Source organism: Lepeophtheirus salmonis, chromosome 10 (assembly GCF_016086655.4).
Source record: "Lepeophtheirus salmonis chromosome 10, UVic_Lsal_1.4, whole genome shotgun sequence".
Taxonomy (NCBI): Eukaryota; Metazoa; Arthropoda; class Copepoda; order Siphonostomatoida; family Caligidae; genus Lepeophtheirus; species Lepeophtheirus salmonis.
The window spans coordinates 4,450,318-4,466,318 of record NC_052140.2 but is presented as its reverse complement, the minus strand read 5'-3'; the positions used below and the strand labels follow the sequence as shown (position 1 = coordinate 4,466,318).

Genomic DNA, 16,001 nt, shown 5'->3' with positions numbered 1-16,001 from the left:
TATATAGAACTATTTTAGAACATTTTTTGATTTTTTGTTCAAAGCAGCAGCTGACATGTGAGGTAGTTGGATCATAGAATTATATATTTTACAAAATTGTATGACATAAATTTAAAAAGAATTTGACATCCAAACGTTTTCCTCTTCGAAAAATCTTCCAGAATTTCTTACTTGTAAAAGAAGTGCAATAACTTGTGCTGTGGCTACCTTTTTTTCTTCTCACATTGATTCAGACAAGGAATATTCTTAACATCGATTTCCTAAAAATTACTATATCTGTTGCAAATGGATTCAAGCCTGCCATAAGTAGGACTCATTTAATGTTACAACCGCAATAAATTTGTTCTCGACATTTTGGGAATGAGTGGTTGGAAAGAAATTTCAAGACTGAACTAATGCCAAACTATGGAAGGAGTTCGAGCAACAAGGTTCGGAAAGGCTTAAACTCTAAAACGTTTCCCATCCTTCACTTAGTTCCCGAGAATCCTGTAAGAATAATCGAGGCTGATACATCCAAAAAATTAGAAGAAAAGAAAGGTATACATTCAAATTTAAATTTACCTGGTGCTATGGACGTTGAACATTCATCAGAAAAAATATACAAAACTGTGTTAGTTCAGACTAATATTGAAGAGGAGAATATCTTAATTGGAGAAAAGAGAAGAAAAAATTACTTTTGAAAATGAGTAGGCTTAAAAAATAGTTAGAAAAAGAAAAATCTGTACCAGAAGGTATCGAAGAGACAGGGGTCACAAGCCTTAAAATATAAGTTACAACAGCGATTTCTTAAAGCCAGGTCAATGTGTTAACGAACAAACATTTGAATGCAAGGCTAAAAAATTGGACTGAATAAGACATTTAAAGTTCGCTGATTTTGAGGTCAATGGCTGGAGGAAATACATATTATCTACAGAAGAAATTTCCTCTCCTTTATCAACTTTGAGAAAATGGATTTAAAAATTTTAATTCAGCATAAACTCTTAGATATTTTAGGGGAAAAAATGAAGGGTAAGCGCATATGTAATTACATTGCATTTGCAGTATTGGCATAAATATTTAACAGGAAATATTTTAAATTGTTTTCTCTTCCAGAATTTTCAATTTAAACATCTTGGAGTACTGTCTTTTGATGAAATGAATTTAAAAAGAAGTTACGATTACTCTCCTTCCTATTATCAAGTCTTTGGCAAAACAAGAAGATTCAAGTTGCAATGATACGTGGACTGGACGTGGAATTCCTGTTTACTTTGATTTTGACACTGCCATGTCTATTGAAAATCTATTCAATATCATAAAATAAATAGAAACAAGAGGAATTTGTGTAGTTGCTATTGTCTCCAATATGGATCCATCAAATGTGAGACTGCGTAACACATTAGGAATCTCTGAGGATTCTCTGTATTTTTGGAATTCATCGGACACATCCAAGAAGGTTCACGTCTTTCATGATGTGCTTTGAAGAGATTGTCAAGAGCTAAAAATCGCACACAAGATCAAGGACATCCATCTGGAATGCTGTGGTAGTCAAAGAGAGCGTGTTTTTTGGCCACGCAATTGTTAAGCCATACAACAGCCACAGCATTTGAATATCTTTTTCCAGCAAAGAAGTCACAAGCTGAGTTTATTAAAACATTAGATTCCTGGTTTGATGTCTTCAATGGTAGGAAGCCCATTGATTTAAACAAATTCTTGTGAATTTAGCATCTATTTGGATTTAAAAAAAAGATTCTTCAATATGATGAAGGAAACAATAAAGAATCTTAATGTTTGTTATAATTTACTGTATGATACAAATAGTATTAAATATTAATTTTGACAATATAAAACTTTGGTTACGAATATCCATATACAAGGCGGATCTAATCATCGTTATACCTGAGATACAAGTATATAACTTCTATTTGAAAGAACATTCAAGGATGACGTCTAACAAATTGACCAGAGTCCGGCATTATAGAGAAGCACAATTAAGATTAGTTCATGATGCAAATAAAATATGTGAAGGAGATATTAATGGAGAATAGTAGAAACGGTAAAGAATAATCAAAATAGTCTAAATGATTTAGTATCAAAGGGTGTTAACGCAAATACCGTCATGTGGATTCAATATATATCGAAGAAGTCAAAGCTGTAGGAGATCGTGGAACAAGAGGTAAGATAGATTGTGTAGACAGTGTGGTTTCCAATTTCCTCATAAGAATAGGAAAGTTTGCTTGCAATAAGCATCGAATGCACAAGATGAGATAAGGGAGGCCACTATGCAAGAGTATGCAGGTGTCTAAAAGAAAACTCTAATTTGATCTTCAACTCCATTCAAAAATCTGAACTGAATAAAATACTCATCGATGCATTGAATGTCCATGGAAATTGCTTCAAAAATATAATAGCTAATATGAGAGTGATGCCATTGTATCTGTCGCTGGGTCAAGAATTCAAAGTAAATATCGATTCCAACCCAATTAAAAGAGTATCATTTAGAATATATTTTTAACTTAAATTATTTATTTATTTACACATGAAGGAAGAGAGATTGTTGTATAGTATTAATATATAACTTCCCTATAAATAACTTTATAAATGTATATTATATTCTGTAAATTTAAGTAAGACAAAATATATTGTAAGTTAGAGAACATCAAACCCATCATTACAGGAAGTGTACTTATAACTTTTTAGTGACCACCAAAGGATGAATAGATAACTTTGGCAAGAAATCTAAAGAATAGAAATGAGGCAATAAAGTAACAAATTATTCAAAAAATATTGTTAATATTTACGCGTTGACACTTAAATGATAAGAGAACATTAATTCCATTTGGTGATCAATAATTCCCTCAATTTCTTACTAGTTAGTTTGGACATCCTTTTCGCATTGATGGCATTCATCATATTAAAGACTCTCTCAGCATCACAATTGACCATTGGAGTATATTTGTATACAAGGTTTTCACTTGTTGAGAGTTGCTTTAGTTTTGTGTAGCCAGGATTCTTTTGAAGCACTTCTTTTAACTTGGTCTTGAATGGTTTTTCCTTCAAATCTTAAGTCAGACTTTCTACTATGGTTAGGCTGGTAAGAAGAGGCAATCTTTCCTCAGGCGCAGTTATTGCCAAAGGTATTTGACGAAAATTTTCCTGTATAAATACGACTTCTTCTCTTAAGGAATCATTATTAATTACTTCTTGTGCTCTTCTGGTTGCTGTCAAATCTTTATCACGGCTGTTTAAATATTCTCTGAAGACGTCAAAGTAACGGTAGTAGTACTCCACTGCTTTTAATCAAGTTCACTATCTTGTTATAATTGGTGATGGAGGGAGGGGAATTTCGTACAAAGTAGTAAATACTCTCTTTCTTCTTCCAGAATTCAAAAACATCTTCTTCACATTGTAAATAAGTTCGTTCGTTCGAGGAAACTTTTGTTGAACCATATCTGCAACTCTATGTAATCCATGAGCAATACATTTAATGTGAATCAATTCCGGGAATTTTTTTTTTCGAAGATCTTCTCCTGCTTTGAGACAATACGAGGCGGCATCAGTGATGAAAACTTTAAGTCTACACGGGACAAAATCTTCTCCCAATAACTTATAAACTGAGCTTATGACAATGTTATTTACATTGTATGCATTTGCAATCACAATATCAATCAAGTCAATAAGGTAAGGTCTTCCACAGAAATGTCTGTCCAAAGGACTAATCAAAATTGGAATCATTGACCTCCCTTGAGGATCCCTTGTCTCATCTAGTGCAACGAAAATATCTTTTTTCTTCCACCTCTTATTTTATTCTATTCAAAAGTCCTTGACATACTTCCCCAACCAAGTTGTTAACGACCCATCGACCTAGAGAAGTTTTCCAGTATATTTTTAAATAAACTTGGAGAAATTGGGATGATCCAGAACATTTAATGGGATGTTACACGACACAAATAACTTTGCTACGTCCAAATTGAATGATGACCTGTTTAGTTCTCCTTCGTCTCCTTGATTCTTGTGTTTATTGAAGAATTTTAATCTTTTTATGTGATGGGAAGTTTTTGAATGGCGGATTACTTGCCATAAAGAACGAGATGGCACGAGAAACTGCAAAAACATACTTTTATTTTCCAAATTATGATTCCACACATCTGTACCTCCGTTGTTAGAACCCCATGAAAAAAGGCACGTTTTCTTCGGCATGATATTATATATAAGGTTACTTATGGCATCATTGATTAAATAATATACATCTTCTTCTATCAATCATGAACGTTATCATTCCCGCCTTTATTATTCAATATTAATATAATATGAGATGGTGATAGTCGATAGAGAACTGAATAAAATCCCCAAAATGACGTCGCCTTCTGTCTGGATTTATGAAAATGGAGGCCCAGGAATTTGGAAAATACTTACCGGATGAGAAACAGATGGTTTGTCGGATTTGTTGATATAAATGTGCCTTTAGTCCCCTGTCTAGAATTACACGCCACTCATTATCCTCATCTCATAACAAGAGTATGGATATTCATCTATAAAATCAATTTGACGATGAATACATCAAGTCAGACTTTAACTTTGATCTCACAACGATGCTTATTGCATGTAATATAACCTTATCCATTGCTAATCATCTACGTTCAAAAAATTTATGGAGAAATACAAGGGTAAACATATCCCTTCCCGAGGAACCATCATTAAATTAATGGAGGATGTTGGTACTGATGTCATTTATAGAAATACATATAAAAATGTTTTGAGTCGTCCACACCAAATGACGATCAAGTTATCAGTAAAAAGTATTTACGAATATCGAAATGGAACTCTGAATTTTGTACTATCTCACAGTAAGTATTCAAACAACGAGGGTAGTTACATTGGGTGTTGCATTATAATTAGCAATTGTGTATATCCATCATGATAATAGTATGTTGTTATATAAGCATACCTAAATAACGGGGAAAATCTTTTTTGATGCTCTTAATAGGGAGTAATATCGCCGGACATTACTACATAATTAGCTTTTGCTCTAAATCTTTACGATGAATTTATTTATAACATTTTTTTATTAGTATATTTATTGTCTAATTTTATGATTTTGACATTTACTTTATTATTAATAATTAGTTAGATCTCATCGGTAGAGATATATCTATCCTGTGCACAATTGTATATAGCAACTTCCACATGAAGAAGAGGGGTGATTATCTTTTTAATTAAACTCCACGTCTCGCTTGTGTATTGCAACCTAAAGTTATGACATATTTAACTGAATTCCGATGTTAAAACAAGAAAAAATTATCTGGATCAATCTATTATTTCAATATTCTGTATTTATAATTTATTATTATTAATAGTTATATGATTTTAATTGTTTAATTTTGTATATTTAACTTAAATGTTTAATGGTTTATTTTTTAGTATCTAGATTATATTTAATTAAACCCTTCTTTTTTAAACTTTGAGCTTCAAATATATTTCAAATACTCTACTTTGTCGTTTCATTTGCTATTATTCTGAGAATAAGGTTCATAATGAATTACAATTTCATGGAGTGTGACGTTTTCAAATCTACTGTAACGGATAAAAAACGTCGAAGTCAATTATACGTAGTATATCTTGATTAAACATTTTGCTAATAAATACATTCGTTATACCCTCAAAAATCATAATAAAGCAGACAGATGATAATCACATCAGTATTTTAAATAATGATACCATATGTCTTTTTTTCCCCCTCCTCCTTGCACACGTTTTTCTCTACAATATTATCAACTATAATTATATAGAACTTGAAGTGCAACGCTTCTGCCAAAGATCTCTTTTACTACAGGATTTGAACGCTATAAACGAGCGTGTGTATTTTAGAAGAACTACTTGGTATTCATTTTCTTATTAGTAGTTACTAATATAATTTATATCGAAGGTTAATAGAAATACAAGGTTAGACCATCATGTAATCGGGCTTGCTAGAATTTTCAATCTGATATATTGTACCGACTGTTGGGCAAGACAGGCGGATAATCTATTATCACTTATAATCTATGACATTAATATTGTTAGAATTTTCAATTTAATGTGTTGTACCGACTGCTGGGAAAGAAAAACAGATTTTGACAAAACACGCAACCACTCATCTACTATTACGTCAATATTGAAAGTGTGGTGGAAGTCAAACATCAGTCGTACAAGCGTTATGGTATAATCTTGTATTTCTATTAACCTTGTTTATATCTATATTACTTAATGCTAATGTATACCTATTCTTTTCATTAATTAATTAAATCATTATCCATTCACTGTTCATCAACCACAATTTTGTCTGGATTAATTGAATGTTAATTTTATTGTCGTAAAATTCTTATTTAGTATTTTTTTAAATATGCTGATACTATTCCCTTAGAATCAAGCAAACAATTTTATATTAATATTATAATTATGTTTACAAACTTTCTGAGGATGGTTTTTTTGGATAAGTTTTCGTAGACAAATAATGATTAATAAATAGAAAGGAGCAATTCTAAGAAATTAGGCACCTGGTATAATACTTGTAGTATCAGTTATATCGAAACTCATTAATTAAATTTGTATAAATACAATTAATACTTAATAATATTTATTGTATATATCCAGAGTTACGCATAATAAATCTATTAGTACAATATTATAATAGCATGTGTTAGTCATTTTCTCCAACGACTGATATCTTCATCTATAACAAATCTAAATTTTATTTTTGGAGTTTATGTATCCGCTGTAATTGATAAAGCCTTCTTTTATTTGATGAAGATTTTTTCATTGGAAGAATGGAAGTCTTCTTCATATTTATTGTGAGACAACTTCTGACCTCAAAAATATCCGAACACTTTAATATAATTTCAATCCTCTTTTTTATTTGTTTTTCTGAGTTTGACTCAACCATTAAAGTAATATCAAGGAGATTAAGGTAGATGCTTTGCATCTGGTGTACAAAAATTAATCCAAACCCCCTGTAGTTACATTGAATTGTTTCTGTAAATTCGTTAAGAGCAGCTATGAAGAGGAGAGGTGACACGAGGTAGCGTTGACGACGCAACACTATTGAAAGTGCGTGCTGTTTTCTATAGTTGCACTATATAGAAGTGAAGTGAAAAAAATATTCAGTTTATTTGGTCCTCAATTAATTATAATTAAAAGTCACTAATTATAATTGGAGATTTCGACAAGGGTTGTTGTTAGCTATTATTAAATTGGGACTTCGAACTCGAGGAAGACTCTACTTGGACTAGAAAAAATAAATTTCAGATTTGACAAGGACTCAATATGAAAGACTCGTAACTCGACTAGAATTCATTTTCAGATCGACAAGATTTTATAGGTTTTATAGGTTAAAATTTTAATAAGAGTCACTAACTCACGTAACCAAAAACTCGCGACTTGACTTGGAGTCGTATTATAGTGGACTTTACTTTTGAGACTTCACTCGAACTTATTTCTTAATTAATATGTCCATAAAATCAAAAGTAATTTTTCTAAAATGTATATCGCCACACAATTATTTTCTATTTGATCAAAGCTACTTAAATATGAAAAAACAAGTTTTAATTAAATCGGATGAGGAACAAATGTTATATTCAATAACATTAATTTATTGTGTTATTAAGTAAAAATAGTTCAAATATATTAAATAGAGTCTAATTGCTTATTAATTCTGAAAGATAGACTCAACTTTATATAAAGTAGGGTAGACCAGAGAAAATTAAAGCACGTTTTATAGAATTACTTGGAGATACTTCAAATTAGACAAACCAAAGTTTTAGACAACAACAGACATACATCTATATACTAATTGTCAAATAAGTTAAAGTAACTTTATGACTTTCCGTGTCATCTTAATTTGAATGTAAATTTTCCAGTCTACCCTACGATCAAGTCATCGAATTGACTTTAAGCTTCGGCACCTGTTATAGAGGGCTTAGATATGGTGATTGAGAGGCACGATTGTTACTATAAATTGGACTTTGGATCAAGAATTGACAATGTCTCGATGGATAGACTTCCACCTGCATTTGGAGTTCCATGTATCCTTCCAGCGTCTCCGATGTCTTTGATAACAAAAGTTTCATTGAAACTTATCCCGCTCACGGAGTTGAACACCATATCGAGACGAAAGGTCCTTCTTACTTTTCCAAATCACAAAAGTTAGATGGTGAGAAGTTAAATTTTGTTCGAGACGAAATCAAAGAATTGTTGTAAAAAGGAATCCTATGATCGTCTTCTTCTAATTTTCCTTCCACTATTCATGTCGTTCCAAAAACCAAAGGAAGCTGGAGAATGTTCGGCGAATATCGTAAATTACATAGGATGCCGGACCTTGATCGGTATCCTCTCCCAAAATCGAAGAGATTTGGTGGCTAATCTAAAAAGTATGACAGTTTTTACTCAAATGGATTTACATAGAACGTATAACCAAATAATCATGAATATTAATTATAAATAAAACTGTAATTACACAATTTGGTTAATATAAATATCTGAGGATGCATTTTTGTCTTAAAAATGCTGCTGAGACATTTCAGAGCCTCATTGATTCCATTCTACGAGGAATTTCAAATGTGTTTTTGTACATCGAAAATTTTCCTTGTCTCTTCGGAGTCCATGGATCCTCCATCTGAAAGACTTTCCTTTATTCACGTAGACATAATCGGCCCATTCCTACTAAGTCAGGGACAGCACTATGCCCTAACTACTATGGATTGTTTCACAAGATGGGCCGAAGTGATACCTATTCCAGATATAACTTCCAAGACAATAGTCAATAATTTTTTGAGTGGTTGTATTTCGAGGTTTGAAGTTCCAGAAACCATTGTGTCTGACCGAAGAAAACAGTTCACAAGATAGGTGTTTGCAGGAGACACGGAATTGCAAGCAAGAACACAACGTCGTATCATCTAGAGTCCAACGGACTCATACAACGTTTCCACAGCTCATTTAAGACCGTGCTAGTAGCACGAATGCTGGAAGAAAAAGAAGACTGGATCAATGCACTACCTATAGTTGTATGGGATTGAGGAACTCAGTCCCAATAGAACAAGGTTCTAAATAGTCACATTTTCAATTACTCAAACGCTGCTCAGGATCCATGGTCTTTAATTTCTTTAATACGTCCACCTTAACTTCCTGCAACCTCGACGTCGAAAGTTTCTTTAAAACAACGTAGAAAATAACACACGTTTCTCCGAGACACTTCAATAATGGAGCCATTAGCAAACACATAAAAATAAACCCATAAAAGAGTATCTTTCTCCAAATTTCTTGGGCCCGTTTAAGGTGATTGAGAGGTATGATTGTTACCATAAATTGAACTTTGGATCAAGAACTGACAGTGTCTTGGTAGATAGACCTGTATTTGGAGTTCCAAGTATCCTTCCAGCGTCTCCAACTATAAAATGCACAAGATCTACAACTGAAGAGTTATCTATTTGTTTATTTATCAATGTTTTTATGATGCATTTTATTGTGTATTACTAACTAGACGATCTCTTTACTAACTTTGTCGTCTAGGGGGAATAGTGTAGGAGTTCGACTTGTTTAGATATTAACTATTCATCATAATATCTTGTATTCTTTTTTTCCGTTTATTTTCGTATGAATGAATGATCATTTTTACTGAGTTAAAATAAAGATATTTAAATCTTAACCTATATATATTTTTTTTTATATTTGAGTACCTGAGGTTGAAAAGAAATAAAAAACATTATGAGGGGAAAAAATTACGATATACGTCTTGTGGCACCCTAGTGGACATGATCCACCAAAATTATAAAAAAAAGTACTTCTTCAAGAAAAGGGAAGTTTTAGAGTGAGAAGAGAATGGAAAAAATGGTCCTTCTCTGGACGTCTAATTTTAAACTAAAATGTTTATTGATATTGTTATAGTGTAGTTCTTCCAGTTATTTTGCTTAATTATTAATTGTTGTTCTAAAATTTAATAGTTAATATTTATAAAAAGACAGCATCTTAAAAAAAATTAGGTTTAAAAATATATATACTATATCGCTTAATTAAACAAAAAAGATCAAAAACTCATTATCGACCATTACTTTTGACAAATTGAGATTAGAGCTGAAATCATCTCTTATTGTTGCATAACAAACTTATTGGATGTCTATGAAAAGAGTTATTTTGAGTTCCAAAATATGTTTCACTAATTTAACCGGACTTTGTACATTATCATATGTAACAACTACCAAGAGAAAAGTTTTTTATTCTTGAAGTATCCATTTTAATGTTAGAGTGTCTTAAAAATTCATAGAAGCACTTGTCTTAGTATTTAAAGGGAAGAAACGGAAATTTAATACACTTAATATCAAGTTGAAGGAAATAAACGTAAATCACATTCCGTATCAAGCAGAAAAGTTTTAATATTGATAAAAATTTGCATTGATTTATTAGAGAGTTTGCGAGATTGTAATATTATATTACTTTACACAGACTCAAAAAGCTACGGGATCTGATTGATATAACTGGTTGTATGATGCTTTAAGTAACCATTTGATTCGTTGGTTTGGGAAAAAGCTTTAATTAAAAGCTATTTTCAATGAAAATTTCTTTCTGGCTATGATATATTGGTACTGAAGACTGCACAAGCTTCAAAGTTACTCCATTTTGTGAAAGGATATTAGTATATAAATGAATCACACAACCTCTGCTATAGATTCATATAAAGCAAAATTTATCTTTATCGAGTCATTTTTGACCCAAGAAATAACAATCATGTTAAGCATGTAGCATTGACTGTATGTAGCTAAAGCTCAGCCAGATAGCACTCTAGAGACGAAAGTACTCTCTGACTCACTAGTTGTAACGTCATATTAATTTTTTTTCTCTAGATGTTATTATTATTCGTTCATTCTTAAGCAGAGTATATATTGAGTAACTACGTGTGAGTGTGTTTATGAAAAACGGGGGGTAACAAAAAAGATTTCTTGTGTATCTTGTGGGATCTTCTATATTTAATGAGCAAAGTTTGTCTGTTCGACTACATTTAATAATTCTGATCAAAGGTGGGTACTACTGTTATTAAATAATAACTTATAAATAAAAAAGGAACGCCCTATAGTGCAACCATTAGTATGTAACGTAAAAACAAATAAAATGATTCAAACCTTGATTCTTTTCCTCTAAATGATTGAAGAAATCGATTTTTATCATTGTGAGTAAAGGATGTACTAGAGTATCGATTTAATCTAGTATTATTCTTAACACTTCGGTCATAAATGATTTCTGAAGAAATGGATTCATTATTTTCCACTCTGACGACGACACTTTTAGAGAGTTCTATTGAATTATGCTCCGATTGTCTTGCCATATTTATAATCAATGTTTATCTCTGAAATTATAAAAAAACATAAAATTACTGAAAAGTATACACCAAAATAATATGAAAAAATATGTAAATACTCATTTTATCACGATAGCAATATTTTTGTACCGGTTTCGCTACCAAAATCAATATCCCTATTTCAAAACTTATTTGACTAATAATAAAAAATAAAAATGCAATTCACTTGCACCTACAATGGCGACTGCAAGGCTTTTGTTTCGGCTAGATGAGAGAAGTAGTTCAGAAATTTGATGACATTATAAAAAACAATATTTAATCCTACTTTGTTTTGAAAAAGTCTAATTTTATGGCTCATAAATTTGGAAGATTACGTCATCGACTGACCAATTTCTTTATGACGTAATGGTGCTGAAAAAGCACTTCCAATGGCAATTTAGTATAGTACCGTTTTAAACTCTTTAGTACTCGGATACCACTATAGTAGCGGTATACTGAGAAAAATAGTAGATACTCGACAAAATTTATCATTTCCTAGGGACCTAGTAAATATTAAGTAATTTATTTAATATTTTTATATAGTTGTGAAAGATTCAAAATTAATTCATGCCAGGAGATATAAGAAAATACTCATTTGTTATTAGGTTACTTATAGGTAGAGATGAGATTTTTGTGAGAGTGCGAAGAAAAGGCGGGAGTGAGACATATGGCATTACTAAATTAAAGTATTTACTAATATCAGCTCTTGGTTGGAGAAAATTAACTACTGCTACAAAGACCTTCTGTATTATTTAAAAGAAGAAAGAACACACGCAACAACTGTTTTTTCTTTTTTAATCACTAAACTTAATTTTTTTCTTTAAACAGATCATTTTTTTAGTTATAGGTGCTTTGTGAGCCTCATTTTATGTTGATATACATCATTTTGCATTATAACATACAATTTTTTAGTCAGAAGCTTAAGGTGAGTACTGCATCCCTAGAACACTTTTTTTGTGGCGTAATGGTAGAGGACTAATATCCTTGAGCCACTTCCTACACATATACTAGTTGAAATATTTCTGAAAAAGTTATCTAGAGGAATTCATTACTCCTAACCCTCTGAACATAACCTTGAAATAACTCCACAAAGACTCAATCGTCTGAGTATGAGCTCCAGTCAATGGATCCACAAAATCATACTTATGCACAGCAGTAAAGTGTGACATATCTACCCCATTCTTAAGGTTGGGATAGGCTACCCAATCGTCAGAAATGACAGTTGTTCCGAGTAAAACGTATAAACTTATTCGAAAAATCGTGATCGATAAAATTATAAAACAACTTCATATAGGTAACAAAAAAATAAGTATGTTTGAACAGGGGATATAATTATAGATTGTAAACTAAGCGTCAATATCATAAAATTTGATTTGTTCATACCTTTTAAATAAGAAACGTAATTTAAATTACCTTATTAAAAGTACATTATTTTTATTTTTTAGTAATTGCTCATTTGCTATTATTGTATAGTTGTTAGGTATATAAATATACAGTAAAAGTTGTTTGTATGATTGTATAATCCTAACAATAAACTCATTCCAATAATTATTATTGATAAAATCATCACAAAATCAAATGATAATTAATATAATATAACATTAAGACTTATTATTAGGTAATAAATAATTAAGTTTGAATAAGGACCATGATTATAAACTGTAAACTATGGGTAATAATACTTTATTTAGGCATTGAATTCACTATTATCCGAGTTTCTTCTACTCTTCATCGTCAATAAATCTTCTCTTCTCTTCGCGTACCTACGCTTCACATACCAAACTTATTTCCTAAGTATTAAAAGGTTGCGATAATTGAATTTCAATTATCCTCTGTCGCTGTCTTCAATTTCGAGATAGGAAGAGAAAGAATGACGTGCGGGTAAACTTATACAGGATACCACATCAATTTAGTATATATCTAGTGTTGATTAGATAAATCCAAACAATTTTAAACCTGATCAAAAACTTTATTTACTGCAAAAAAAAAAAAAAAAGAATTATCTGTATCACATAAAGCATTAGTATAAAGGTGAAACGAACAAGCAACCCGAATCAATGATTGAATAAACTTATGCGGTATTACGCAATATTGAAATCAAGACTGGTTACTCCAAGAGCAATCATTCACTGGGATGAAAAAGATGTTAGCATAGTCCACAATAGGAAAGGTGGTGAGAAGATAACCTCCATCTTTGTTGCTGACATAAAAGGATCCTTTAGGTCAAATTGTGGAATTCTACCAGTACTGTGGCCAAAAAATAGAACTTGGAGACTTAGAGATAAAGTCACACAAACATCCAATCTTAACAAAAAAAATATATATATATATATATTAGATAAAGCTTAATGGAATATGAATAATTTTCTTAAAAATTGAGTTAGTTTAAACTGTAAAAAGATTTTGAGAATAATTGTTGAGTAACTTAAGTTCAAGGGGATGCCTCACATGCTCAAAAGAAAGTTTTCAGCCTTCATCATTACTCTAAGAATCCTTGATAAAGAAGGGAAGGATCCACATATTCTCGGATTTGGGTCGGTTCGGATCATTAGACGTAAATATTTGAGTAAATTTTGGGTACCCAAACTCTTGAATCCAGATCCCAACCCAAAATTAGAAGGATATTTGTATCGAATTTTATGGCCTTTTTACCCAATCCAGATAAGTGTTAAATTTCTATTGATTACTGATGTTGAAGCAATTAAAAAACCTTATGTTACTACTATTAGAAAATAATTATTAGTTTTTATTAAATTATTGTTATAATAACATTGGAATAATCAGAATATACAACTGTTTATGTTGATGTCACTCCATTTTCCATGCAATGATCACGATAAATAGAGATGCTACGTTTGATATTCATAATATATATCTTCTAAAACTAGGATTTAGTAAAAAAAAAGCAATACTATAAGCTTTTTAGGATCCGAAAGATCCCTGATATCTTTTTTAAGTTGCCCAAATCCCGTTAAGACCACGAATAATACATGTTTACCTATACCGTACCCGAGTACTTCGAATCTGTATCAATGACCCGTTTTACCTTATTAAGCTATAATATTAACCTTTTTAGGATCCAAAAAATCCCTCAGATCTTTTTTAAGATCCGAAAAATCCCTGAGATCTTTTTTTAAAATCCAAAAGTCCCTCAGACCTTTTTTAAGATCCGTAAAAGTTTGAAGTCGGTTTGAATCTCAAATCTTTTTGAATAATACACATCCACGACCCGTCTTATCTCTAATCCTTGGGAGTAGTGACAGGGATATTGTACTGTCATATTTACTAAGTATGTGGTAAATGTCTGTAAGTATTTCTTGCCTTATATTGGGAATGATTGTTTGCAGATGGGGATCAAATTAAATATATATATATATAATTTTAGGTCTATATAGGTCATAAATTAATTTCTTTTTTTCTCTATTTTCTCTGCATATTGTTTTAAATACATGTTTAAGTCCTAAGCTCAAAATGATAGATCCATTGCAAGATCATTCACAAAGAGGTGCATAACAAAGTATCCGCTTATTCAGATCATGTGACTCGATGTTGTACCGTCTAATAATAAGAAGATAAATCCATATTTATTCAAGCATAAGGAAAAAGTGGATGCAAGATAAGTTTTAATCGTTTACAGTCTTGCATTCATTTTTTTCTCATTTTTTTTAATGGGAATCATCCATATAATCTAGAATTTTATGGTATGCCATAGGAAGAGAAAAAAATAGAGACTCTGAGAGAGAGGTAGAACTCAAAAGACAAAAAAATTGGAGACCCAAAAGTTTGGTCCAAAAAACTTTGTCTCTTTCTTGGGCGATTTTTTCTGGTGACATCTGATCTCAGGTATTGGAGGTCAAGATTGTTAAACGTCTCATTATAATGTGGACGAGTTCAATGCATGCATCATCGAGTACTGCAACCATATATTTTTAAGAAATACATCCAGAAGACTGGTTCCAGGTTTCGTTCTCGTATCGAGAATATAATTGTTTCCAAGGATGTTCACATTGAGTGATACTATTTATTGTATGGATGAACATTTTTTATAAAAATTATGAAAAAGAAAGTACTTCTATTATAGTTTTAACTCTTTACTGACAAAGAAAAGGAGTCGGAAAAATGTTCATTTAGTGTTTTATTGCAATTAAGTAAATCAAGATTAAATAAATCAAGAATATGTTTTCTAATTAATAATGGGTCTGTTAGTGAGTGATAAAATGTCTATGTCATCTTATAGATTGTAAATAGCATTTTTAAAAATAGCAATTACATCGGGATATATTTTTTTTAATAAACTGTGAACTATAAGGAGTTACTATTTATCATCTCCAGTTCACATTTATAAAGAAAATGTTTGAAATATGGAAAATGTTAAATTTTTATTTAAAAAAAATTGTAAGAATAGTCTATAGAGTTCTTTTTGATTGGATAATATGGTTTGCTTTAATTTTTTTTATCAATAGCTAATTTTCTTACATCAAATATATATTGTATTGCATTTAAGACACTTCATTAAAGTAAATCTTTTTTTTTACTTTTAATAAATATAATTTCTGAGTAATTCATTTTTCCCCCTTTAAAACAAAAATTTAATAATAATTTTAGTGTAATTTTAATTTAAAAAAAGGTTTTAGATTTTTCCATTCATACATTACGAAGAACT

The 16,001-nt window shown here is 30.9% G+C and overlaps 1 protein-coding gene and 1 long non-coding RNA gene across 2 annotated transcripts in view; both read right to left on the bottom strand.

Moving 5' to 3' along the window:
- The window catches only part of LOC121125564 (uncharacterized), a 204,991-nt gene that overhangs the window by 90,334 nt on the left and 98,656 nt on the right, over positions 1 to 16,001 (bottom strand). Inside the window, exon 2 of the mRNA XM_040720759.2 lies at positions 11,124 to 11,347. Within this exon, the coding sequence (XP_040576693.1) occupies positions 11,124 to 11,326 (203 nt within the window). The 5' untranslated portion in view covers positions 11,327 to 11,347. The remainder of the gene's footprint in view (positions 1 to 11,123; positions 11,348 to 16,001) is intronic.
- Positions 2,486 to 4,181, bottom strand: LOC139906514 (uncharacterized). Its single transcript, XR_011782090.1, has 2 exons — positions 2,778 to 4,181; positions 2,486 to 2,715 (listed from the first exon to the last, which is right to left on the bottom strand). It is a non-coding gene; the product is annotated as an uncharacterized lncRNA (long non-coding RNA).